At 48.3% G+C, this 24239-nt stretch overlaps 11 protein-coding genes across 11 annotated transcripts, besides 6 other annotated features; 7 read left to right on the forward strand and 4 right to left on the reverse strand.

The window, feature by feature from the left end:
- Positions 1-24239: part of a sequence feature (sequence corresponds to BAC RPCI93-4M18) that runs on past both edges of the window.
- Tb927.6.2120 (hypothetical protein, conserved) lies at positions 30-782 on the reverse strand (the record flags this gene model as incomplete). Its single annotated transcript, XM_840240.1, has 1 exon — positions 30-782. One exon carries the CDS (start codon positions 780-782, stop codon positions 30-32), a length of 753 nt encoding a protein of 250 aa, XP_845333.1.
- Positions 916-936: a microsatellite.
- Tb927.6.2130 (nuclear movement protein, putative) lies at positions 996-1523 on the reverse strand (the record flags this gene model as incomplete). The annotated part of the gene is made up of 1 exon (XM_840241.1): positions 996-1523. One exon carries the CDS (start codon positions 1521-1523, stop codon positions 996-998), a length of 528 nt encoding a protein of 175 aa, XP_845334.1.
- Positions 2317-2338: a microsatellite.
- Positions 2462-3265, reverse strand: Tb927.6.2140 (hypothetical protein, conserved; the record flags this gene model as incomplete). The annotated part of the gene is made up of 1 exon (XM_840242.1): positions 2462-3265. One exon carries the CDS (start codon positions 3263-3265, stop codon positions 2462-2464), a length of 804 nt encoding a protein of 267 aa, XP_845335.1.
- Positions 4232-5875, reverse strand: Tb927.6.2150 (cell division cycle protein 16, putative; the record flags this gene model as incomplete). Its single annotated transcript, XM_840243.1, has 1 exon — positions 4232-5875. One exon carries the CDS (start codon positions 5873-5875, stop codon positions 4232-4234), a length of 1644 nt encoding a protein of 547 aa, XP_845336.1.
- Positions 6852-7087: a mobile genetic element.
- Positions 10109-10996, forward strand: Tb927.6.2160 (hypothetical protein, conserved; the record flags this gene model as incomplete). The annotated part of the gene is made up of 1 exon (XM_840244.1): positions 10109-10996. One exon carries the CDS (start codon positions 10109-10111, stop codon positions 10994-10996), a length of 888 nt encoding a protein of 295 aa, XP_845337.1.
- Positions 11173-11841, forward strand: Tb927.6.2170 (co-chaperone GrpE, putative; the record flags this gene model as incomplete). The annotated part of the gene is made up of 1 exon (XM_840245.1): positions 11173-11841. The coding sequence occupies one exon, from the start codon at positions 11173-11175 to the stop codon at positions 11839-11841; it is 669 nt and encodes a 222-aa protein (XP_845338.1).
- Tb927.6.2180 (hypothetical protein, conserved) lies at positions 15878-16396 on the forward strand (the record flags this gene model as incomplete). Its single annotated transcript, XM_840246.1, has 1 exon — positions 15878-16396. One exon carries the CDS (start codon positions 15878-15880, stop codon positions 16394-16396), a length of 519 nt encoding a protein of 172 aa, XP_845339.1.
- Positions 17551-18414, forward strand: Tb927.6.2190 (hypothetical protein, conserved; the record flags this gene model as incomplete). The annotated part of the gene is made up of 1 exon (XM_840247.1): positions 17551-18414. One exon carries the CDS (start codon positions 17551-17553, stop codon positions 18412-18414), a length of 864 nt encoding a protein of 287 aa, XP_845340.1.
- Tb927.6.2200 (hypothetical protein, conserved) lies at positions 18629-19222 on the forward strand (the record flags this gene model as incomplete). The annotated part of the gene is made up of 1 exon (XM_840248.1): positions 18629-19222. The coding sequence occupies one exon, from the start codon at positions 18629-18631 to the stop codon at positions 19220-19222; it is 594 nt and encodes a 197-aa protein (XP_845341.1).
- Tb927.6.2210 (hypothetical protein, conserved) lies at positions 19887-23273 on the forward strand (the record flags this gene model as incomplete). The annotated part of the gene is made up of 1 exon (XM_840249.1): positions 19887-23273. One exon carries the CDS (start codon positions 19887-19889, stop codon positions 23271-23273), a length of 3387 nt encoding a protein of 1128 aa, XP_845342.1.
- Positions 22876-22903: a microsatellite.
- Positions 23357-23416: a sequence feature (GA-rich).
- On the forward strand, positions 23764-24153 carry Tb927.6.2220 (hypothetical protein, conserved; the record flags this gene model as incomplete). The annotated part of the gene is made up of 1 exon (XM_840250.1): positions 23764-24153. The coding sequence occupies one exon, from the start codon at positions 23764-23766 to the stop codon at positions 24151-24153; it is 390 nt and encodes a 129-aa protein (XP_845343.1).

A 24239-nucleotide genomic window follows, 5' to 3' on the forward strand; every position in this document is an offset into this window, starting at 1 on the left:
TACATGAAACACAATATTCAGACGGTACTTCATCGCTTCCTTCTCAGCGTGACTGGTAACGGAGTGGGAGAGAAGCGCGGTGGTCCCGTAAGAAAGGTCCTCTCAGTCGTCGAGGGCAAACCGTCACTCCGAGCCCCAGCAGGGCAGCGTTTAGATTTCTGCTGTGGATCAGACCCACCAGATACGCACTCTCCTGTTACCGCCGGTCCCCCACTACCACCTGAATAACTATCTTTGGTCATCTCTCTCTGTTTATACGTCCAATACGAGCGCCGGTAAGGGGTAAGCATGGCAGGAAATGAAGACGTGTACGTTCCCTTTATTCTGTTGTATGAGCGCAGCAGACTACCCCGCAAGTCTCTATCGCACGAAGCAACACCGTCCACAGCGGCCGTATCTGCACAGTTGTCACTACTTTTGCGTCCTTTCCTTTGCGGTGCACTGTGCTTTCTCACACTACCTTGTGAATCTCCTCCCGCAGAGGCAGCGTGCTGTAGGGGCGTGGCGACACCAACCGCGGCCCCTGTGGTCTCAGTGGTTAACTCATCGGCCTTCCTAGAACGCTGACTTCCGTCGACACACTTCCGTTTTGACATAGTGAGGTAGGAGGCCTTCGAATGTTCCTGCCTCGTCGGGACGTACGGTGCCCGACACGTTTGAAATTTCAAGGAAAGCAAATACTTTTGCATATAACGTGTGCCCTGAAGCCAATCCTCAAAAGGTTCCGGGTGGTCAAGCGCCTTAACCAAGCTCCGGCTGTTAAACCTATCCGCACCTGTCATGGCTCAGAAGATCTTCTCCCCACATCCCAAAAAGAGGGCAAAAAAAATTAAAACAAAGTGAGATTCAGAAATGACGATCTCTCCGACGCAATCAAAAAAGAAAAAAAAGCAACAAGTGAAGTGACAGTATTCTCCCCCCCCCCCCCCCCCCCCCGGTGGAAAAGGCCGACACCTCCGTTGAGAGGGAAATGGGGAACAAAAGGGACAATACCGTTAGTTAGAGGTACCACCACGCTGCATCAATTCCCGGAGGCGCAACTCGTCGCTAGAAGGTAAATTTAACGCTTTTTGTCGCTGATCAAACATCATTTTCGCGATCGTGGCCCGTGCGCTGTCGTCGAGTTCGGAGATATGTTTGCTCGGTGGCCTGAAAGTCTTCATGTCTATTTGTCTCTCATTAGTTGTGACACATGGCCACCACTCTTCGTACTGGGCGTTCGTTTTCACCAAAGTCACCACAAGCACACTTTTATCCTCCACACACCACGTACATTCGTCTACTTTCACTGGTTTGTACAGGTCACCAGAAATCAAGGGTGATTGACCCTTCATGCCTATTGTTAACGAGGAAACTTTTACGTCCACATTAATCATCTTTGTGGGTGTGTCAGACGGCAGTGGAACCTTAACGATCACTTCAGTGTCTGTTTGACCAAACGAGTATCTTCCGTAATCGCCTCCACACTCCTCGTTACACGGTAAGAGGTCAGCCATGTCCTTCTGACTTTCAACTAAAGACATCTGCTGGCTCTTTTGTGACAAGCAATCTCCTATAAAGAAGCGGTAGCACTTCAACAAAGCGAAGTGGATGTGGGGGGAACGCAGCGATTGTCAGAGCAGCATTTGGGATAACATACACTCTGTAAGCCTGTCTTCGCCGAATTTTGGCAGCAAACAAATCAATCTAGAAGCAAGAAGGCTGATCTCTGTAACACATTTATCCAGCAACACACTCTTACCCGCTCCCTGGTAACTCAGTCAAAGCCGCATCGTAATGGGAGCTTCGGTCCATTCAACTACCGTCCATCGTGACAAACTCAACCATTTCTTGAGAACAAAAAAGGTAAGTACATTTATGTAAACAAGATGAATAAAGTAAATACCGTGCGGTGCAACTTCATCGTGAGGCATCACTGCATACGAGACCATAACCTTACAACGATTAAAATTCTTATATACAAGTCGACTCGTTCACTAATTTCAGCGACAAAGCGCGGTCCAAGTCGCAACAACGATGACATCCCTTCATCCTAAAATGTAAACATTCCTTTATCCAGATCGCACTACCAGGTACGGAAACGGATAAGCAATCTACTTCCAAATAATGATTCTTCCACGGGTAAATTGCCTGGGGAGACCGACCCTCAAATACGTCAATCCAACTGTATCCCCTAGAAGTCCACCGACCCATATCGGCTTCGACACAACAGTGAGGTTCACCTTCACTCTTATCTGCTCAGATAGAGAGAGCACCAGCATTCATTTCGTTAACTTATCATTATCTCGCACTATATAAGTGCCGACGCCATACCACACAACAACAACAACAACAACAAGATTAAACAGCCAAAATGCGGGTGCTGGGTCTGGTTTAAAAAAAAAGTGAAGGTAAAGATGTAAATGTCATGAGTATCTGAAAAAAAGTAAAAACTCATGGAAAGTCCTGGCATCCCTCATTCTCAGGTTAAGGACGCAGAAACACTGCCATATGCACCATAATTAACCTTGTATTCTCCTGCAAGGGCAGGGGATCGTGACCCCACACCGCTGCAAAAAATGTAGTGCTTTTCTCGAAGGGGCCAACCCATTGAAGCAGCGTAAGAAACTGCTAAAGCTACTGCCGCACCTGGTCCGCCCAAGCAATTCTTTCCAGCACCTACTTGTATAGGCTCTTCTCGGCGAGTTACTACAAAGTTGGTATCGCCCAGCGATTCAAGGGACGCACTCCCCAAACTCACAGCCTCACCAAGGTGTACAGCTACGCACCCACCCAAATCCGCTGCGAACCCTGTTGTATGGGGAGGATAAAAGGGATACCGTGACCCGACGAACTCCACACCGGGGAAAAAAGCGTCACAAACAGCTGGCACTGTGTTGGCTGTGAGTTGGGTCGGGGGGTCACGACCGAGACGAATAACGAAAAGTGGTTCAACAAATTGTATTCGGTGTTGTTTTGCCGAAAAAACAGAACCCTGGAAAGAGTTAGAAAAAATGGGAACACACACCGGCTCTGTGGCTCTCAAACACTGAAGGGGTGGTGAAGTTGGGGGAACAACCTTAATACCCACGTAATTGAAGTTGTGATCTTTCATGGCTTCACAAAGAAGCGAATGAAACTTGACGAGCTCTCCGGTACCTGTTCCGTGACGCGGAAATATCTCACTTAGTGCAGGCAACTCTCGATCAGAATTCTGGAGGTAGTCGACATAGCTTTCAGCTGAGACCTTCGAAATAATCAACCGACACCACGACCAGCGGAACATACCCTTTAACGGGGGAAATAGAAAAACAAAACAAAAGGTAGATGTTTCCCTACCGTTTCCCTCTTACCTCAAATCCGACTAAAAAGAAAAGGTAAAGGGGCGACTATAAATCTGCACGTATGTTACATTTAAGCGGTACGTTATTCGGATAGTCATCCCAAACATGTTTTTCTCGCTCCAGAAAGTTGCAAATGCACAATTCGACGTTCCATGTACGTGAAATCCACAGTAAACGCCAGAGCTACGAAAGGAGGGAAACATCCCAAGGAAACCAAAAATCAGCTACACAAGCATACATCTTGTCTGCGGAAGAACAAAAACAAAAACACGGGATATTCATTCTGCCATATTCCCGGTGCTGCCTCAGCGGAGGGGCTGATTCCACACTCCAGGCTACCAAGCAAAATATCCCAAATTCCTTATGAGGAAACTGGGTCATGTGCGCACAGCTCATTTCGCTTCGCTATGCGCGGACTGTGTGTTGAACACACTTCCGTAACGTTGTAGATATTGACCAATGCTTCGCAACATTAGGCCAGTCTCATGCAATAACTTAGAATAATATCTGTTTATTGAATCGTACTCCCCTGTTCTCAATGAATTCAGCATGGGGTGCGTGCTTATAGACAACAATCCTTTATTCTCGCACTATCAGATTTCGCTTAACACCCCTTACCCCACGCATTATATCTACTTTGAATATTAAAGAAGGGGGAAAAGAAAAATACACAAAGAGACATGTCTCACGTCCACGCCGCGAAAACAGAGTTTTCATGGTGTTATATAACAATTACACGTTACAAATTTGTTTGGTGAGCACATTTGCACCTCATGCAACGAACTCGCGAATTGCGCCCACTCTTGCGTTCCCTGTACAACGAAAACATAACACAACTCATACACATGGTAGGAACGATTGCTAACAGGTAACAGTGTTTCCAAACGAAAATTTTTGAACTTACAAGATCACGCGGAGAAGAACAGACTCCGTCCAACGCTTGGGTGATGAGAATGATCCTTGCTAGATGTTGCAGTTGGGTCAGATCGAAGGGTTCGAGAGGCAGCCAAAAACGATATATCGTCGGGGGAAGGAGAACACAATGACTCTTCAATTCTCTTCGCGAAGCCATGCGACGCCTCCCCAAACTCTGTTGCCAGTGCCCGATCCAGCATATCCCGGCAAAACGAATCAGCCTTAATACTCAGAGCAGTATGATAATGGGCGATAGCCATTTTCATGTCACCCATCAAATGATGTGTAAATGCTAGAGCGCAGTGGCCGTGGCTTGCGCTCGGACGACATTTGACATAGAGGGTGTAGAAGGCAATCGCCTGTTTGTAACACTGAAGCTTTCTGTAGACAGTTGCCAAATTAAAAATGATACAGTCTCTGTGCTCTGATGCATTTTCAGGATTAACAAGGGATTTGTAGGCCTCTTCAAGCATTTCACGGGCCTTATCAACCCGTTGGGTTCGCATGTACAAAACGCCAATCTCGTTTAGTACCAAGGGGTCGTTGGGCATCGCCTTCTTAGCCTCCTCGAGGAAGTGCGACGCCAGTCTCCACTGATGGGCTCGACCATATTGCATGCCAACAAACGTGCTGCAACAAGGTAGTCCGGGGAAGAAGTTCATCGCACGTCTGTACACAATCAGTGCCTGCTCTCCTTCCTCTAATTTCGCATAACAGTGACCATACGCAATCCACGCCTCTGCAAAGGAGGCATCTAATTCCGTCGCCCTGGTGAAAAATCGGCCGGCACGCTCATAGTTGGATAAAGAAAAGTGGAAACAACCAACAGCATAAACTGCAAGTTCGGCATGGGGTTTGCTGCTGCAAAGTAGGTGAGCCACGTCAAACAGCTTTGAGGTGGCTTTCATATCTACAAGAATGGAAAGATGCAAGCAAACACATTCTCTATTAAATGGTGAGATTTTTAACAAGCTGGTAGTCAAACTCAAAGCCTGTTGCAAATCATTTCTTTCATACTCAGTCCGGGCAGCTTGTAACAATAAGGTGGTCCTCGGAATATACTTGTCAAACTCTTTGGGAACAAATTCACCTGGTAACCGAGCATAATAGGAAGCACGCAGTGCTTCGGCCTCGGGTGGCAGCCGTAAGGATTCTATAGTGTCACGCAACTCGTTGACACCCAAGAGCCTTCTCTCAATCAGTGCATTCATAGGCTCACCACAAAACGGGTCAATATCCAATGCCGCACAATAGTTATGAACGGCACGCTTTGTGTCTCCTGAAAGCTCAGCGCACCTTCCAAGGTAGCACAAAGCCACAACGTTCATGGAGGGACTGTCTTTCAGTCTTTCTGCATAGGCGGAACACCCCCTCACATCCCCTAATTCATAGGCCGACTTCATAGCTATCGCCACCGCCTGCATATTTCCCTCAAAATCCTTTGCCACATCCGCAGCGATGCGAAACGCTTGATCATAATCTCTGGCAGCAAGCAACGTTGTCGCATGAAGAAGCGAAAACTTGACTGAAGTGGGGTTCACCTCCCGCAGCATGGCGGTGAGTGGGACAGCATTAAGAGGCTGTTCGGTTTCCAGGAATCTCTGCGCGTTCGATTCAAGTACAGCTGACAGCTCCATATTCCTCTTCGTAACTAATTCAGTTGCAAAGAAAAAAGTTAGGGCACGAGAAGAACCAATATAGAACAAAGCATGATAAAGTGGGATTGAAAACGTTACAATGTACGAATAACAAACACCACAGATACTAAAAGGGAAAGAGAAATTCTCCTGCATACCCTCACCAAAGCACACTGCAACGAACAAATCGCAGTAAGAGTGAAGCTGTACAACACAGACCACCACAGGCGAGATACCGAAATAACTTTGAATCGGTACTAGCCAAAAAACTAAAATAAATCAGCACTCCAGCTTAACATCAATCTCCTTCGACACCCATTAAACAAAAAGTGTGGGAAACAATGTAGATACATTTAATGAATCCAGTGATTCAGGCAATCTGCATGAAAGTTGCAAACTACACACCCTGAAGAAGCATGTGAATCCACCACTGGGACAGTATAAAGTACAAGGATGTGGACCCTACAGACACCGACAACAGTCCAACACATTCAGCAGTACCTATGACGAAATCGTAAACAAACAAACAGAGGGCAAGGAAAACAAAAGATAACTACATCAAGCTCCCGGAGGCCCGGTGGATGATAAATATAATTACCCCCTCCCGCGAACACAGCTAGTGTCAGCTGACAGAACTGCAAATGGTAAACACAAAGAAACTCACAGGAAGGGCAAGGAAACCAAAAACGGAGACACCGGATTCACTGTGCGAAAACGTACGAAACCACCAACGTCGAGGACACACCTCTGACACAAAAGCGCTAATAAGACCCCCGTAACTCCCTCCGATCCCTCCCCCCCCCCCTCATCCGCACCTGCACCAAGCACGTGTGCACACCACATGCAGCAGCGAGTTCAACCAAACAAAACACGCCTGACAAACATCCCAGAGCACGAAGCACAACCTCTAAACGGGCTCCTGAAGAAGATAGCAGAACCCTAAAGAAGGAGAAACCGCCCCACATCGGCAACGTAGCACCATTGCCAGCCTCCTCATTGGCACGTCCGAGGCCGGTGCCCCGTATTACAGAGGGGGAAAGCCAAGAGCCGGCGGCCTGCCGCACCTGCGCGTGATACACATACGCGTAGTGTACCCCCGGCATTGCAGAGTAATGAGATCAGAGCACGGTATTAAGGTATTCTCCTGTATTTGTTGGTCTCTTACCACGGGTCAGCGGACTGTTAGCGGCACTGGGGGCGGTTGGTGACACAGCCCAAGGCGTCGCCGAAGCTGTATGCTGATCTGCGGCTATGCCCGACGATTACACCGCTCGCGGTCAGCCGAAGGCAGGGCATGCAGGGTCTTACGGAGGTGGGAAATCAACTTAAAAAACTCCTGAAACTTCCCCGATATTTGACTGCTGAGAGCAACCGCAACATCACCCCTTAGCACACGTACACTCCTCCGTGCCAGCCCCTGATGGGATGCCGACGATACTTCTCATGTTCGCCGATTCGGTGAAAAAACTGCCCCTAACCTTATCAGCATCACTCTCGTTATTATGGACACTTCTTGCGCATACAACTCCTCGACTCTTGCAGGCTTCGTTGCGTGGCCCGGTTACTATGGCGCCTTCCTCAACGCATACCTCTACAGGCCACTGCAAGATTTAGTGGAGGAGGCGCCATCCCCCGAAACGGTATGCGCCCGCTTTGGCAGTCCAAACATCAATGAAGTCATCTTTTGATCACTAGGTATCGTGGACAGGTCCAGCCCGTGGGGTTACATTTCAGCTTCCGTCAACCCGCCTCTGTTTGCGTTAGCATAAGGTTGCCGGCGAGGAAAAGGTTTCATATATTCTGTTTACATTGGTTAGTGGCTCAATGGATCCATCGTTCACGGCCATGAACAGAACAAAGTCGGACACCGTTCTTTTTGCCACACGACACGGTCATGTGAGATTTCCCCAAAACTCGTTGGTTTGTACTGACTCTCGCTATCTTGTTTGGTGGAAAGTTTCTTACCCACCACATAATTTGTAGGTTAGGAGATAACTTCTCAGGCACTCGAATTGCGTCACCACTCTCCATGGGTCCAAACTCACGAGTGTAGAGTTAGCTTGACCGTGCTGAGTACATTCGGTTCGTACGAAGTTGCGTCTCCAATCAACTGAGTTATCGATTCTGCTGCCGAAGGTTGGCGCAGAAACCTTTTCCTTTTGTAGGCACAACCAACGGTCAACGGAATCCACAAATCTCCTTTGGACCAACTACTGCATTGCTTTGTAATTGGCGCAGGTGGGCGCTGTTAGTTTTTGACGATGCCATGACAGCAGTCCCCTTGCTTTCCCTTAACGCCAGTTCAATAGCTTCACACCTCCACTTTCCCCGTCAGTTCCCAGTATTTTCGATTCCCGTTGAGTAGTTTTTACATGTGGTTTAGCCCGTTTACCTCCATGTTCTTTAGTTGGTACACCACAAACGCCATTTTCTTCAGCAGAAGAAGGAAATTTCGATCTTCCTGTGGCAACAATCGGCTCCGGCGTGTGAAACGGTTTGAGTTTCGCGTGTTCTCAACCTCTGGCACGTTCTTTACCGGGGCATCTGAGAGTTTTGTCTGTCGTTGGTGGCGCATATTTGCCGTTGGTCGCTACCCCTGCTCCTTCTATCAGCATCTTGCCGTTTGCGAGCAGCACAGAATTGACAATAAACCCATGACAAGCATTAAGGCCGATTATTCCCAGCAACCTTCTTCCGTCACTAGATGTTCGGATGAGTCTCTTTTGGATTGTTGAGGTGGTTCCGTATATTGTGTTTTTTCCCCGATATGACGATGATATTGCTTCTCCTTCTTCCCCAATGCCTCTTTATCCTCATCCTAAATTCTGAGAACTTGATGCCTCGCGTCGACCGGCGTCGCTTTTTCCCCCAGGAATGGTTCTCGTGGAGTGGCCGGGGGTCGGGATTATACTATCGTCCATGCTGCTTATAGCCTTCGCTGACTTGCGGAGTCTTCTCTCCATTTTTTTTCTATTTCCATTGGGTGATTCATCACCGTTCTGCACTGTCCGAAAGATTGGGAGTATTGGGCATACACTTGTTGTTATTCCATCCGTCCATAACCAAGTGTTGGAGTCAAGTGTTCTTCAGCAGTGGTCGCCGTCCTGTTTACGATTGCTTGTGCATCCTCGAGGTTCGGCATCTGGGGAAGTGGTGTCTAGGTTCGGTCCCGCCTTGAAGTCCTTTCATTCCACGCAATCGACCCCGCACTAGCGAGTCGCACCCCATCATATATGCTCTTGTCCCAGTTGCTTGGGTTCCGTTATTCCGCGAGGCGTATTGGTCTGGACGCAGTGGCGGGGGTTGGCGTACGCCGTCGCGGCCGGGGGTCCTCCCAACATGCTTGGTATTTTGACCTTCTGCGTGTGCCCGCTGAAACTCTTCATTGGGTGGTGGCCTTGCGGGTTTGCTTGGCGGGTCCCTCGCTATTTATGGTGTGTAGGTGACGTGCTCTCGGGTGTGCGACGGAGAAGTTTGGCGCGTCAAAGGCTAGAGATGTTAGTGTAGCTTCCGCCTCGGCTTGTGAGGTATGCGTCCCAAAGGTGGTGGTTTGTGTGTTTGTGTGTGTGGACGCCCTGGCTTCCTGTGGTGCCTCCACCCGAGAGGCACCGTCCCTGGTGGGGGTGGTTCAGGAAGCCTATAACCTTCTGGGGTCTGCCAGTAGTTTGTTTTCTTTGGATCTCCTTCCGGCATCCGCGCTGAGTAATGGTGTGGGAGGGTGGATGCTTTTCCTTGCGGTACGGGAACCCGAGTTTCGGTGCAGTTGGAGTACTTTGCGTGCTCCTGGAGTCTAGCAATGTTTCCCACCCTCCACCTGACTTCAAACAGTGCGCCGTTAGTGCTACTTCCACTTCCAGAAGAGGTGTCAGCGGTGGTCTTCCTAGCGTTTTGCTACGTGGTGATGGCTATCGGCTGCGGTCGTCTTCTCCAGTCGAAACGGATGTGACCGTAGTGCAGGCGTGGTGCTAGCGTTTTCTCTACCTGTTGCTGCCCAAAGCCGTTCTCCTTAGCGTCGTTTTATGTTGTTCGTTTTAAAATGACTGTCCTTAGCGTAGCGTTGCGTGCAGGTCGTATAAAGCTGCTCGGGCGCCAATATTATGTGTTTTGGGTGTAACCACCTTCTATTTCTTTCTTCGTATGCTGATTGTTTGTGGACTTATTTTGTTTGCCGGCGATGAGTTTCTGATTTGTATACTCAACTTGTTCAATATTTAGTTTTTTTTAAATGGCAACATGACCATGAGACGCTTCGGAGGTGCATTAACTCGGCCGTTAGGGGGGATGCGGCGAGTTGTTGTTGGCCCGAACGGAAGCGTACCGGAGGCCGGGTGTGTACCCACCTTTGAAACAAGACGCCGAAAGAGGCTAAGGTTGGGTGGCAGCTTGACGGGTGATTGGGTGGCTTCTACCGAGTCGCTGAGTGGTTCGTGCGTGCGTGAAGAGGAAGCGAGACTACTTTGCTTTGAGAAGTATGGATTTGTTCACAAGCCGTTAACGATGGCATCTTGGTCTGATTTTTTGCAAGAATTGGCTCGATTTGAATTTCGGTGGAGGCTTTTGCCATGCGTCGGTGGCGTCACTGTTCTCAACATTGTTGAGCGTAACTGTGGCGACGAAAATGTGCTGTGCGATCTCAGGACCTCGTGCGGGTCGGCACCGTTCGCTCAGTTTTTCGAATGTTTGGGCGCTTTCGTACAGGGCACCTCGGAAAAAAGATGTATAATGTTTTGTGACCCAAATGGACTGGAACAATCACTTGAAATTAGGGCGAAGCGGCATCTTTCTCCCGCCTTAGGTGAGGGGTTCGAGGACGAAAAGCCCATTCTCCCCACACTTGCACAGTACGACTGCCGTGGAACATTGGTTGATTTAGTTCTTAAAGATATGAAGACGGATGTCCTGCGCCCTATTATCAGTGACATCTCTATGCAGGCGCTGAATTATGCGTTCTTGGTGTCCATTCCTTTGTTTCTAAGGCAAGCGGACGTTGGGGTGAGGAACACTGACCTTGTTTCAAAGGAACAAATGCGGCACTTTCGTTTCGCGTGGTGCTTTTTACGGAGGGAGTCGATGATGACACCTGTTGAAATAGGGGAGTTAGATACCCTGTTGCCACCGTGACTCGCAGCCAAAGCTTTTTCCGCGCCGTTATATATTGTTCTTACCACATGTTTGTTGCTCATTGCTATCAAGTGGAGGTAGTTTATGATTATTGATTTCCCCCACTCATCATTCTTTTTTTTCTATTTTTTTTCTACTATTCATTTTGATTGTTCCATTTAGGAAGCGAACAAGCGATGCGTGCGCTTACGTTTCGAAGCTCTTTGTGCGCCGGAAGGACGGCTGTTGGTGCCATGTGTTTCGGTCGACTTTGGGCTTCAAGTACTTCAGCCACCGAAGGCAGCGAGAAACAGAACGTGACAGAAGATTCCGAGACAGTCTCTGTTGCTCCAGTCTCCCCTGAGGCATATGCGAAGCTCGAGAAGGAGCTGTCTGATGCCAAAGAGCGTATCGCCGAATTAAAAAAGGAAGTGCTCTATCGTGCTGCTGACGCTGAAAATGCTCGACGTATCGGAAGCGAGGATGTTACAAAAGCGAAGGCGTACGGGATCACTTCGTTTGGAAAGGATATGTTGGATGTTGTGGATACGCTTGAGAGAGGTTTGGAGGCAATCACGAAGCTGCCTCAAGCAGAAGTGGAAGGTCACAAAACCCTTTCTTCTATTCACACAGGAATAAAGTTGTCATTGAAGCTTTTGCTTAATAACTTAGCAAAACACGGGATTGAGAAATTGGATGTTGCCGTGGGCGCTAAATTTGATCCGAACTTTCATGACGCACTTCTTAAAGTGCCACCCACTGCAGAGGCACCCCCTGGTCACATATCAACAGTTCTAAAAACAGGTTACAAGATTCAAGACCGCGTTCTGCGTGCTTCTCAAGTTGGAGTAGCTTCGGATGATTAGCGTAGTTAAATGTGCTTCCGACATAGTACGATATTAAGAAGAAGAGGGAAAGTAAAAAAGGAGGGCACCAAGATATAATAACCACCATTGACTTAAATAAATGAGAGAGCAGATGATTGACTCGCACAGGGGGCAAAGTGTAGCGGCACATCCTGTCATCATACTGAAAAAATATGCATTACTCCCTTTTTTGTTTTGCGCGCAGCAAACCTTGATTTTTATTTCTCCCCATTTTTTCACCATTTTAGGTGTCAGTTATCGATTTTGTACTCCCTGCTTCCCCCTAATGTTGAGGAATCGATAAAGGATGAAGGATATCGTGCGTGGAGGGAGATCTTGTGTGGCTCGTCTATCTATTTTGTTTTCACGACCATTTAGTTTGCCTCGTCTGCTGTTTCAGCTAGTGTTGCCAGTAGTAGCACGGCTGTTGGCAGTAGAGAGACAGGATTATTTTCTACTCTGCGTCAGACTTTGACTTTTCTTTGGAGGATGGCAGTCATTTGTTTGAATCAAACTCTCGCAGAGGGCACCGACGGAAAAGCTTGTAGAACATACTTTATTCTATAAGCGGTCTTTGTTGCTCGTCCCTTTCTATTGTCTTTTGGTATTATCGATATCGGTTTGACGGAGAAAATAATACCACCTGAATAAATTCCGGTGCTGAGCTTTCTTATTCAGATATCCTTCTGTTTTGGAAGTTGGGGGATTTCGGTGGAGGATAACGCGTCACCGCTTGGATGTAGACGCAGAATGTCTACAGGTTGTTGCACGGCATACGGCACAGGGGATGGCGGTCTCGTTCCATATGTGGGTACTTCTAATCAAGATGCAGTAGTGGTAATACTTAGAATATATGGAAGGAGAGTTCGTTTCTATTGTATATAAAATCATTTGAGCCCGTTCCATTAGCGCACGTTGTAGTTTAAACGAAGCGGTTTAGAAGTTTGAGTACCACTGTAGGAGTTGACGTTTAAAAAAATTTTGATGTGAGTAAAGCACTGGTGGCGACGGAATAACTGGGTTGTATACCTGTGTTGGATGGAGGTGCCATTACTTTTTTTGTTGGCTGGATTGTATGAGCTTTTATACTCAGGTGTTGTTCCAACTCATTCTGGTATAGGCTGAAGGCGAGTTCGCTGCAACGTTACTCTGCGGCCGCGCTGAACCATAATGAACCAAGGAAACTGGTCGTTTGTTAGATGGGTGTGCGGCAGAGGTGACACCCTTACAAAAGGATGTTGTTTCGTATCACTGGTGTATGTGGTTGCAGGTTATGTTTAATTTTAAACTTCCTGTTGTCACCATACCTGTTCTCTTCTATTTTTTCACATTGATTCTTGCAGGGGTGGTGACGAAACTGCAAGCATATGCGTCTGGAATTATAGGTAGTTATCGGAAGGACTCTGACGTGTAGCGGGAAAGCCGTAGGTGAGCTGTTGCTTTCTGGGACTTAGTTTCCTATTTTGAAAATCGTGGTCCGAAGGAGCATCGCTCAATCGGTCAGTTGAGCCCTGTTGGAGTGTGTAGCAGACTCTGCGGGCGCGGCCATAGACCCTTCTCATACGAACACGCAAGAGACTGCACACCACGTTGGATGCGACGCTGTCAGATGGCAGTAACCTATCTATTGTGGTAGCTATCCCCCGGGGGGACACATTGGAGCGACAGGTACTATTGTAGCAGAGGCACAGGGTAGAGAGAGAAGTCTTTTGCCGCCGTGTGAGGTAGGGCTTCCGATTGCTGTGGCTTGACCGAGGGTACAGACTTTACCATGAGCACAGATACTGAAGATTTGACGTGTTGAGGGTATTCACTCGGAACTCCTGTCGTTACAGTCTCCCCAGTAAATGGATGTAGTTTCCTCGTGTAATGTGAAGGTGTGCAGGGATTTTCCCGGTGACGACAGTACCAAGTAACTGTCTGGTGGTGTTGTGATGTGTGTGTGTGGAAGGTGCCTTTTTGTCGGTTAGTGTGAAAGATATCTCCTTTTTACCCACTGGGTACTATCTGTGGTTAACTTCGAAGAGATTGACTGGAACTAAGCGCGTACTTGTTTTGATGTTACGACAGTGGGTTCATTGGTGTCACAGGCTACACTACCCATTGAGACGAATCGTGCTTTACAGTGTGGTAGGCGGCAAGAAAGTCAGTGGTGGAGGTGAAGGGGTAGATGCAGCACGTCCCCATTTTATTTGGCCTACTCTGTGGTGCAGCGTATGTTTCCTGGTTGCATTTATTCACCGCATGGGTTTCCGACGTTCTAGCGGTTTTGTAGTCCCCGTCATTCATTAATAGCGGTGTGTTTGCTCGTTCGGAAGTATTGAAGTTCGCATACCTTTGTCGTTGTTGTGACGATGGCAGCTAAGTAGAACCACATCTCTACAGTCAGCCGCTCTCTCTTAATGCTTCATCTTTTTTTTTTTTCGTAAACACCGGGGGACTTCCTTTGTGTTCACAACCATTTATATTGGTTAGTTTGGCGAATACCGTAAGTCCCTTGATCAGCTTTCAAAAGGGTCAAAGAGGCCGGAGCGCTGGTTTATTGTGTAGTGGGGGTTACATTTGATGCATGTATTGGTTGGTGAACAATCGGGCACATTGGTGTGTTTGCTTGAGTGTGGTTCAATTATTTACTGGGTCTAACTTTGTATATTTGACGCAGCATTGTAATTTGTAAAGAGCAATTACAAAAATCATGAGCAACATCGGTACAACCGCATCTTCCACACCGTTGCCGCTTGCAGCCGTTATAACTCTGCCGTTTGGCATTTACAGTTTTGTGGGACAGCTCCGCAGCACAATTGTGTATTGTTCCTCATGAAATCCAGCATGAACTGCAATGGGCCCAGTGGTGGAGGAAATGCAAAGTTTACGTTGTTCAGCTACTACAAAGAATGTGGAGCTTCGGCGATGCTTTAGTAAGCGGTCTTTATCTTAACAGCTTTCTGACCGGCCGAAGTGCCTTTTTTTTTTTTTTTGAGAGGCGTGGGGGTGGGGAAGCGACCTGCCCTAAACACCGTGTCGTGTAAGGGAATTCAATAAAGGGAGCCACAGTTAATAGTAGCTGACTAGCATACATCGCTGGAGGGGCGGGGGCGGGGAGAGTTCAACCTTTTCGGATTTCTTTCTTGGGGTAAAAAGGTGATCAACGAGGGTGAAATACTTTGTTTTCTTGTTTACCGACGCATGAAGGGGTGATAATGTCTTTAATTATCCTGCAGATATTCGGTTTGTGTTTGCGACTTAAATTTATAGCTGCGTGTTAAACCACTGTGTTTAATGCTGCTGGTGCGAACCTTGAACAATCATTATTGTTGAAGGAACAGAGTGGTGACTGAAAGCTCGGTTGCAGAGCGTGAAGAATCGATAGTCACTCAATCGGTTTCATGTCATTTTTTAAAAAATATGTATCGGTGACTACTTTTTCAGTCGGAAAACCCAGTTCATCTCCTCATGCTACTGATGTTGCGTTACCAGTTTCTTGATCGAAAAGAGGAGTGGTAGCGCGGCAAACGGCCCTGTGAGGCAGACTATGTTATGCGGGTGAGCTTTGGGGGGGGGGAAGAGGAGGAGGAGGAAGGGCACTTGCTAGAGCTGGTGTTTCTTTACTTGTCGCTACTGTAAACGCGTCTTGGTTATGGGTTAATTGCTTTCTTAAAAAAAAAATTCTACGGGATTGTCGGTTGAATACGGTTTTACACAGACAGCAGATGTTTTTCCGTTCCCAATTTGGGAGGTTACAAAGTTGTACAATGGTGTTTCGTGCAACGTAAACTCCGTTTATCGGCGTAGCTATTTGGTTTTTAAGCGATAAATGGCATTTCGTAACACTTTCACAACTCCAGGAAAGTTTTCAACCGTTTCCAAGAGCATAGTTTTGCTACTGATTTGGCGCGTGAAAGTATTTTTACGTGCCGAGGGCTTTGCTCATTCATTAGTGATGTTGCCGGTTTCTCTTTACAGTAAAATTTTGTTATGTGACGTTAAAAAAGAAAATTGTCTACTTCCATTGTTGTACGAGGAAAAAGTAAGAAGCATGTTACGTCGCTGCCCCTGTGTGTGGCCTGATGGACCCACGAAGAGTAGTGTGTCCATTGGAACAGCCTTCACCCTGCAGAAACGTTTTTTGAAAATAGCAAAATCTGCGTTCGGGTTCTACCTCGCGCGTCGTGGGCAACGGAAGTATCCATTTCTTCGGAGACCTCATATTAAAAATACCCACTCAATGAATCCGAGTGCCCCGTACTTTTGGAGCTTTATGACAGCCAAAAGTCAAATGGCCTTTCTGCCGGAAGAAAACTACATCACAGGTGACTGGACAGGGAAGTTCTTTGTGTCGAAGCGTCAGGTGTACACCCTTCAACACGCTACTAGCGGAGCAAAGGTACGGGTAAAGTCGTTTCCTTCAATTTTTGAATTTAATAGTCCATCCCGTTGGAATATTGGCAAAGAGATGAACACACTTACTAAACCTCGCATGGATCTCATCGATGAGCAAATGTTGACGAAGAAGCAAAGACTGGATTACGTTCGGGCCGGTTTGCTGCCCAAGTAAGATTTTCCTCATTCTTCATGTTTGTGTGCGGGGGCATATTTTTGTGTGGTGCCATGGACTCTCACTTGCTATAGGGGCCATTTTTTTTTTTTTGCTATCCTTCTATCGATATCGTCCCTTTACCTCTGCGGTGCGCTATGTAAGCAGTGTGTCTCAGGGCGAGGACCCACCGCCTGCCCCTCTACCCCGGCGGAATTCTTACTACTCATTTTGGGGAAGTGGGTGCGCCCGTTTGTTAGTGTGACTATGGTTCTTCTGATACGTTGTGAGTGAAAAATTCTTCAGACTGAGTTATTACCTCTTTAGAGGTGGGAACGAAGAGGGGAAAGATGCCTATGTCCGTGATGAGGTGATGGTACATAAGACAAGTAAATCTTCCCAACCTCTGGTGTTTACGATATAGGGGTACCGCGGCTAGTTGCCCCTTCAAAGGGACTACGAAAACCCAAAAGAAGTCACGAAACATGGCTATTTCTCCTTGTAAGCCCGGGTGTTTCGCTAGGCAAAGGGAAAATATCAACGATTGTGTCGTGTTAGCTGCATCGGGCATGTAGCTGGGTTGTGGACAGCGTTGCATCTGGATATGTGAGCTATCCAAGCGTGCATCCGACAACGAGGGACTGGCGCCCTCTGATTGCCAGCGCTGGGTGCATGCCATTACCCAACGTTGGTGTGTTGGACTTAGGGAGGGACGAGTATCGTTGATACCGAGGGGAGGTTAACCCTTGAGGGTGTCGGGGTAGTGTCATTGGATACCAGTTATGTGTGTATGCTCGGCTATAAGCGTTTTTTTGTGATTGTATGGCATGCGAAGTGTCTTTTACACGTGGCCTTTGTGCATTTTCCATCGTACTGTATTAGTTGTCGGAACCTCACTATTGTGTCCACTGACAGTCACTATCGGGAGATGGGCATATCGAGGGTAAGGGATGGTTCCAGCATTGTTTCTGCTTCTTGGCTTGCTGGCTAGCACGAGGGGTCGGTACTACCAGCAACTTTTCATAAGTGACACCAGGTGCGGAGCATCACCACAACTTTTTTAAATAAAAGAAAACACGTTTTACGAGGGGTGTAGGGCGTTTTGTTAACCGTGCGGAGCTGCTGTCTTTGTCTCTCTTCATCATTCTACTATTTAAATAGTGCGGTAGCTTACTATGCTCCGTGTTGTGTCAAGGAAAATTTGTACTACTATTGTCCGACGTTGCCGTGGGGGTTCCGTCTTAGAGGAGATATTTGCAGAGCTTGCTGCTTGCGATGTAGCCCAACGGAGCGCGCAACCCACGCCACAAGTTGATTTCGCTCGGAGGGAGAAATGCAGAGGTGATTTTAACTCCGGAGCAGGCAAATGCAATGCCGTTACATCTCCTGGGCGATCTCCGGAATCTGAAGATAGGGACATTCGGGCGGAAACATCAAAGCAGAAACATCTCCAGCGCCAACTGCAGGAGGTGTGGGACCGAGTAGCGATGGCGAAGGTGGAAGAAGAGAAGGAGGAAGGGGTGCGGCGTCGCTCCCGTTACGTAGTTTCACCTCCTGCCATTCTACATCACTCAACAGCAGAGCTTGTCCAAGAGAACTCTCCGCAGCATTTCGTTCCTGCGGAGGATTCTTCAGGGAAACTTTCAGCCCTTCCCCATGTAGAGTCACCAGGCAGTGTTGCGGTCGTCACGCTTGTGGGGCGGGTTCTTTCAGCGGTTGGATCACACGGCAGTAGTGAAACCTCGAGGGATGACCGAGATCTGTTGACAGACGAAGACGAATTACACGCACGCTTTCTAGTCGAGTACAATGTGCCGTTCCGTACGTTGAAGCCCGTTGTTGTTCAAGTGCGCTGCTATGGCGCCACCTTGCTGTCTTTCGCTGAACGTTACGTGAAGAAAGGTGATGTGGTGCATGTGTTGGGGCATGTACTGCCTCTGGAGGTGCGTTCTCCTGAAGACCCTGTGCTTTGTGTTTGTGCGCTTCCATTTGGGGGTAACGTTTCCGTTGTGCTGGGGACTGAGTGTGTCGCCGAGTAGGGAGACCAAAAACGATAGCAGAGAGGAGCAACCTAAGAAACACTCATTTGATCACCTATTCTTTTATTTTTGTGGGCCAGAGGGTGACGTATTCTTCCCTCTTTCCGTCACCCTTCTAAATGAGTGATAGTTGTAACAAGTAATAACGAAGGTAAAATATTCGACGAGCCAACTGTATTCAAAATCCTACTTGAAAGAAAAGAAGCAACACGCCATGCCCAAGGTTCTCGTTCCCATTGCGGAGGGAACTGAAGACATTGAACTGTCTTGCATAACGGACATTTTGCGTCGTGCTAACTTCCAGGTTACCGTGTCGTCCGTTATGGAGTCTACAACCGTTCGCTTGTGCAGGGGCCTCGTACTTATCGCTGACTCATTGATTAAGGATGAGTCTGGCGAAGGGTATGATGGCGTTTTTCTTCCCGGTGGTTTACCTGGTGCTGACTACCTTGGGAAAAGTGTGGCTCTCAAAAAGATCCTTGAGGATGTCCGTGCCGCAGGGAAATGGTACGGAGCCATCTGTGCCTCGCCCGTGGTTTCATTCGAGCCCATGGGTTTGCTGCGGGATGTCAAGACTATCACGTGTTACCCCGGATTGAAGGACAAAGTCCCCTCGCATGTGCAGTGGAGTGCAGACCCTGTCGTTCGCTGCGGCAAGTGCTTGACGAGCATGGGACCTGGAACAGCAATTGCATTTGCTCTTTCGATCGTTACTGTTCTCGCGACGAAGGATATTGCGGAGAAACTGGCGAAGGACCTGCTTGTTTACGACAGCCCCGTGATTAATCAAATGTTCAGTAAGTTTTAGGAATTGCTGCATGTGTGGTGGGTGCTACCTGACCATGCACGGGTGCTGCCCATACCCACAAAACCACGGAGTAAATATCTGCATATATTTGCATTTCAATCGCTACTTCCAGTTTCAAGAGGTGAGAGTACAATACAAGAAAAAAGAAGGGTACCATGATGGTGCGAACTTTGCATGGATGGAGGCGGGGGGTACGTGGTTTATGTGTAGGGAAAAAAGTATTTTTTATTGATTAAAACGTGTGTATATGAGGGAATTGGAGTATGTAATTGCACGTGGTGCCTATACACTGCTTCCTTTTACCCACTTCGCGGAGCCTATAGGACGCTGAATTCTTTTTGAGTATCCATACTTGTCCCATTGTACTTCTGCTGCGTCGTTTATTATTCCGCTTGGCGCTTGCAATATTCCAAATCCTAACGTTGCCTTTGACCTACCTATTTGCTGCCCCATTGGAAAAAAATTGATGTGCGCAAACACATACACATACACGTACATAAATATATGTTCTGTGCGCAAAAGAAAAACAAGATAAAAAGGGAGAAAGGAAAGAAAAAATAATACTAAATCAATTATCAAGGGATTTGAATCCTCAAAGAAGGGTATCTGTTCACCCCAACTGGAAAATAAAAAGGTTGGTACGAGGGGTGGCTGGTGGTTCCGGATGGAAGGTTTGTTTATTCGGGTTGTGTCGGGTAGCCCTAGGCAGAGACATTCGGATGTTGAAAATACAACACCCGAGTACACCATCCTATGTGCTCAGACGCCAAATGCAGCGGATCGCATCACGCAACTGATGAACCGCTTCCGAACGTCTACCGAGGCAAGCTCTACTCAAACCATGATCTACCTCCTTCAGACGTGTGTTGGGACAGATGTACCACCCGACGAGGTGGAGAACATAGTGGAGACATTGGTAGGGTTCGCAAACGAGCATCCGATGTGGACAGACACCATCCAGTGGATCTGCGCCTTTGTACACTATTACTGCACCGACGAGTTCACCGTTTCTCTGTTTTCTGAATTTGAAGTGCCTTCCGTCGCGGTTCGAGCACTGAAGGAGGCACCACAAAACAGCCATCTCGTACTTGCTGGATGTACCCTGTTGTCGCACTTCAACCTATATCCTATTGGAGACGGAATATCTCAGCTGACGCGCGCTCTCTCTATGCACAGCAAGGATCCCTTGGTATGTAAAGCGGCGTGCCGTGCTCTCGCTGAGTTTACATCGTACGTTGTTGAGGCTCCGAATCTTTATGTCACGGCGAATAAGGAATTTGTTGGGGCGGGTGGCATTGACGTTCTCGAAAGTGTATTGCATGAACAAATAGGCGACGAGGAGACAACTCGATACGTGGCTCGAATTGCCGCTAACGCCATAGGTTCAGGGGAGCCGAATACTTTGGAGCCGGATTTCAAGGTTGTAATGTATTTGGCGGAGGCACTCGAACGATATTCCGATTCAGAGCAGCTCTGTAGCTGTACTCTGCGTGTCTTTAGCGTTTTTCCGTCTTCACCGTATGTTGACATGAACGCTATAGCATCGTTATTTAAAAACACCGAGTCGGAGGCAGTTGCTATAGAAGCTATTCACTTCCTATGCAGTGTGGCGATGAGTGTGAAGACTCTGAAGCAGCTAATTCATACAACTGGTTGCGTGCAGCGGGTGCTGGAGGTTATGCGGAAGTATGCGGGAAATGCTTCGATACAGGAGTACGCCTGTAGTCTGCTATCATACCTTTCTTTTGACTCCGAGACGATAACCTCTTTCATAACGGATGCGAATGGCATCATTCTCGTCCTTGCAGCAATGCGAAACTTTCCTGAGTCAGAGGACTTGCTTGTTTCTGCTTGCGCTGCTCTAAGTGGCTTGACGTTTAACAATCTCAAGGGCCAAGAGGTTATCGTCTCGGAAAAGGGCGTTGCTCTGATTCTGGAGGCGATGGGCCGCGGGAAAAGTGCTCGACTACAAGACAACGGCTGCCTGGCGCTTGGGACCATGTGCTGGAACAGTGATTTGAAGGCCGACGTGATACGCTACGGCGGCGTGCAGATGATCATGAGGGCACTGGCGGCGCATTACACAAACGCTGGTCTTGTAAAAAATGCATGTCGTGCTTTGGCGCAAGTTGCTTTTAACTGCGAGGCCTACCGTGATGACATGCACGCAAGCGGAGTTATACCACTGATTATGAAGGGAATGGCTGAGCACCCGAACTATGACCGTGTGCAAATGCACGGTTGTGTGGCTTTGTCTTACCTTTCCTGGAATAATGAGCAGAATTCTGCGCAGATAATATCGAACAACGGTTATGCTGTTATCATTAACGCGATGCGAAACCATGCACATAATGCTGAAGTTCAGGAGCATGCTTCGCGTGCTCTCGCAAACATTGGGGGAGTCCGCTCGGATGAGCTCACACCAGCATTGGAGTTAATAATTGGGGCTATGCGGCGTCATGAACATGTGAGTGAGGTTCAGGAGGAAACTTGTCGTGCCATAGTCACCCTCTCACTAATTTCGACGTCTTACAAAGATAAACTGTTTGAGCTTGGTGCTGCCGAATGTGTTGTGACTGCTATGCACAACTTTCCATCTACCCAAGTGGTGCAGCAGGAAGCATGCAACGCGTTGGCTCACCTTGCATACGAACACGCCAATCTTAACCGAGCAGTGACAGAACTCAGTGGAGTGGAGGTACTTTTGAGAGCGATGAAGACGTACGTAAATGTGCCAAAAATACAACTAAATGCGTGTGGAGGCCTTAGCGCCCTAGCTTTTGACAACACCATAGCACAGAAGCAGATCTACGACCTTGGGGGTGTAGCGTGTATCATACGAGCCATGGAGAACTTCGAGCGGCTGCGCATGCTGGAGTTGGGTTGTTCTGTGCTCGGGACGCTTGCATGGAACTCTGAGATAAAGGAAAGCGTTGCCGTGGTGGCAATCCCTGAAATTCTGAAGGCTATGCGAGTGCATCACGACAGCCCACTACTCCAAAAATCTACGTGCCGTGCAATTTCCCAGTTCGCGTTTAACTCGGAGAGTAATCGTAAACTACTGGCCGAATCTGGCGCCATACCGTTAATCGTCCTTGCCATGCGCACACACGTTACCACAGACAAGCTTCTCGTGCACGGAATAAAGGCTTTGACATATCTCTGTTGGGAGAATTCCCAGGTCGCAGAGGCTATCATTAGTGAGGGTATCGAAGAGGTTCTCCAACACGTTATTGACACATATCCGGCGTCTACACGGGTTTATGGTGAAGCTGCCCATCTATCCAAGATTCTTTTCCGCAAAGTTACGGGCAGCCCAAACCCGAGTGTACGCGTCTATTCCCCACCGGTATTCTCGCCTGTTTCCGTGTCACAGACCCCGGGGTCTGCCGTCACTCGCACAGATACCGCCATGTTGCTGAGCCCACCCTTGCGGGACGCGTCCGATGTTGGGCATTTTTACGGTCGCCACTCAGATACAGGCCGAAAGGATGATTGGCATCCCGCTGAATATCAGAAGTCTCCGAAACTAGAGCACCAGCAACAAAGACAGCAACATCAACGAAACAACCGTGGGGATAAGGAGACACAGGGACCCGGTGAGACGAGGGGTGAAATTGACGGAGCGGGTCGCAGGCGCCGCAACCGGCGTCGAGGAGGAGGAGGAGGAGGAGGGGGGGGCGGTGGCCGCTTTGACAGACCCCCCAATCAGTGCGAACCCCCAGGCGCACTCGTTCGTGATTCCCCCGAACGTCGCACCGAAGTTCACAATACCTGGTCCCCGCGACGGGACGGTGGGTCTTCTCGTCCGCTGTCTCCTGACGACCTATGGGATGACCCCCACCCGAGCACATACCATGGGAATCGTGAGCTCGGGAATCTCAGCTGGCAGCAGGTGCAGCTTACTCGTCAACAGGAGGAGCGACACGTGACTTCAGGCGATAGGTCATATCGTGGAGGGGGAGGTGGGGGACGGGGTGGAAGAAGGTATCCAAACCCGCGAGGTAATGCCCCTACTCGTGGACGTGGTGATAGTAGAAGGTGCCAGTAAGTTTTTTTTTTTCGGATGATGCTACGATATTGGGCGTCCCTGTCAAACGCTTTTTTTTTTGTGTGCTCGCGTTCGGTCAGCCTGAGAAGGAGCGGGGGAGGGAAAGGGGGAAGGGTGTAAGGAGGGAGGAATTGGATGGAGGGGCAGGATTCTTTTGGGCAGCCGTAATTAAGCCACTCTGTGTGAAACTGATCGCTTCTTTTGGCACAGCAGGCATACATGTTAATTTTTCTCTATTTTTTCCCTTGTATTCGGTAAGAGGAGAAGGAGGCGGCTGGCGAGCCGCTCGTTTTGCCTCATGTTTCACTCTGCTGTCGTACAACTTTGATCGATCTGACCGCCTCTTTGGCGTACCTATTTTTCTTTTTTGTGTGTGTGTGTCCCTTGGTTCGTTGTATACTTTTCTTTCGGTTCTATCTCCGTGCGACTCTAATTGCTGTTTCACTTTCCCCTCCGATCTCTTCTAGGAATACTAGGAGGAAAGGACATCATGAGCGTACCTGAGTGGGCAAGAAGTGAGCATTCCATTGAGGAGGCTAAGGAATATTTGCGGACGGGAAATTCAGTGGACTTCTTCGAGTTAGTTTCGAGCCACATCCTCCGAGAACACCCCCTGGATGTTGCGGCCTTTGCCCTGGATCTAGTAGAACGTATTTCAAAGTTAGGGAACACTCTTTCAGCCCGCGATTATCACCCTAAGAGGGTAGAGGATAATAAGTACCTGCAGGAAAAGAATGTGTGCGAATTCCTTAACGAGTGGATATTGGCCCTTTTGAAAGAGCGCCCAGACACGGACGAGGCTCGTATGAGCTTCCATAAGCGCTACCTGAAGTCACTGGTAGATGGTGGCGGTTGTTCCCAATGTACTTCGGTCAACTGAACATAAGCAAGGGCAAGTACGCGAGATGTAGGGAGCGATCAAGCGAAGGGGAAGAAAACCAAAAAGGGAGAATAGTCAAGAAAGGA

This window comes from Trypanosoma brucei, chromosome 6 (assembly GCF_000002445.2).
Source record: "Trypanosoma brucei brucei TREU927 chromosome 6, complete sequence".
Taxonomy (NCBI): Eukaryota; Euglenozoa; class Kinetoplastea; order Trypanosomatida; family Trypanosomatidae; genus Trypanosoma; species Trypanosoma brucei.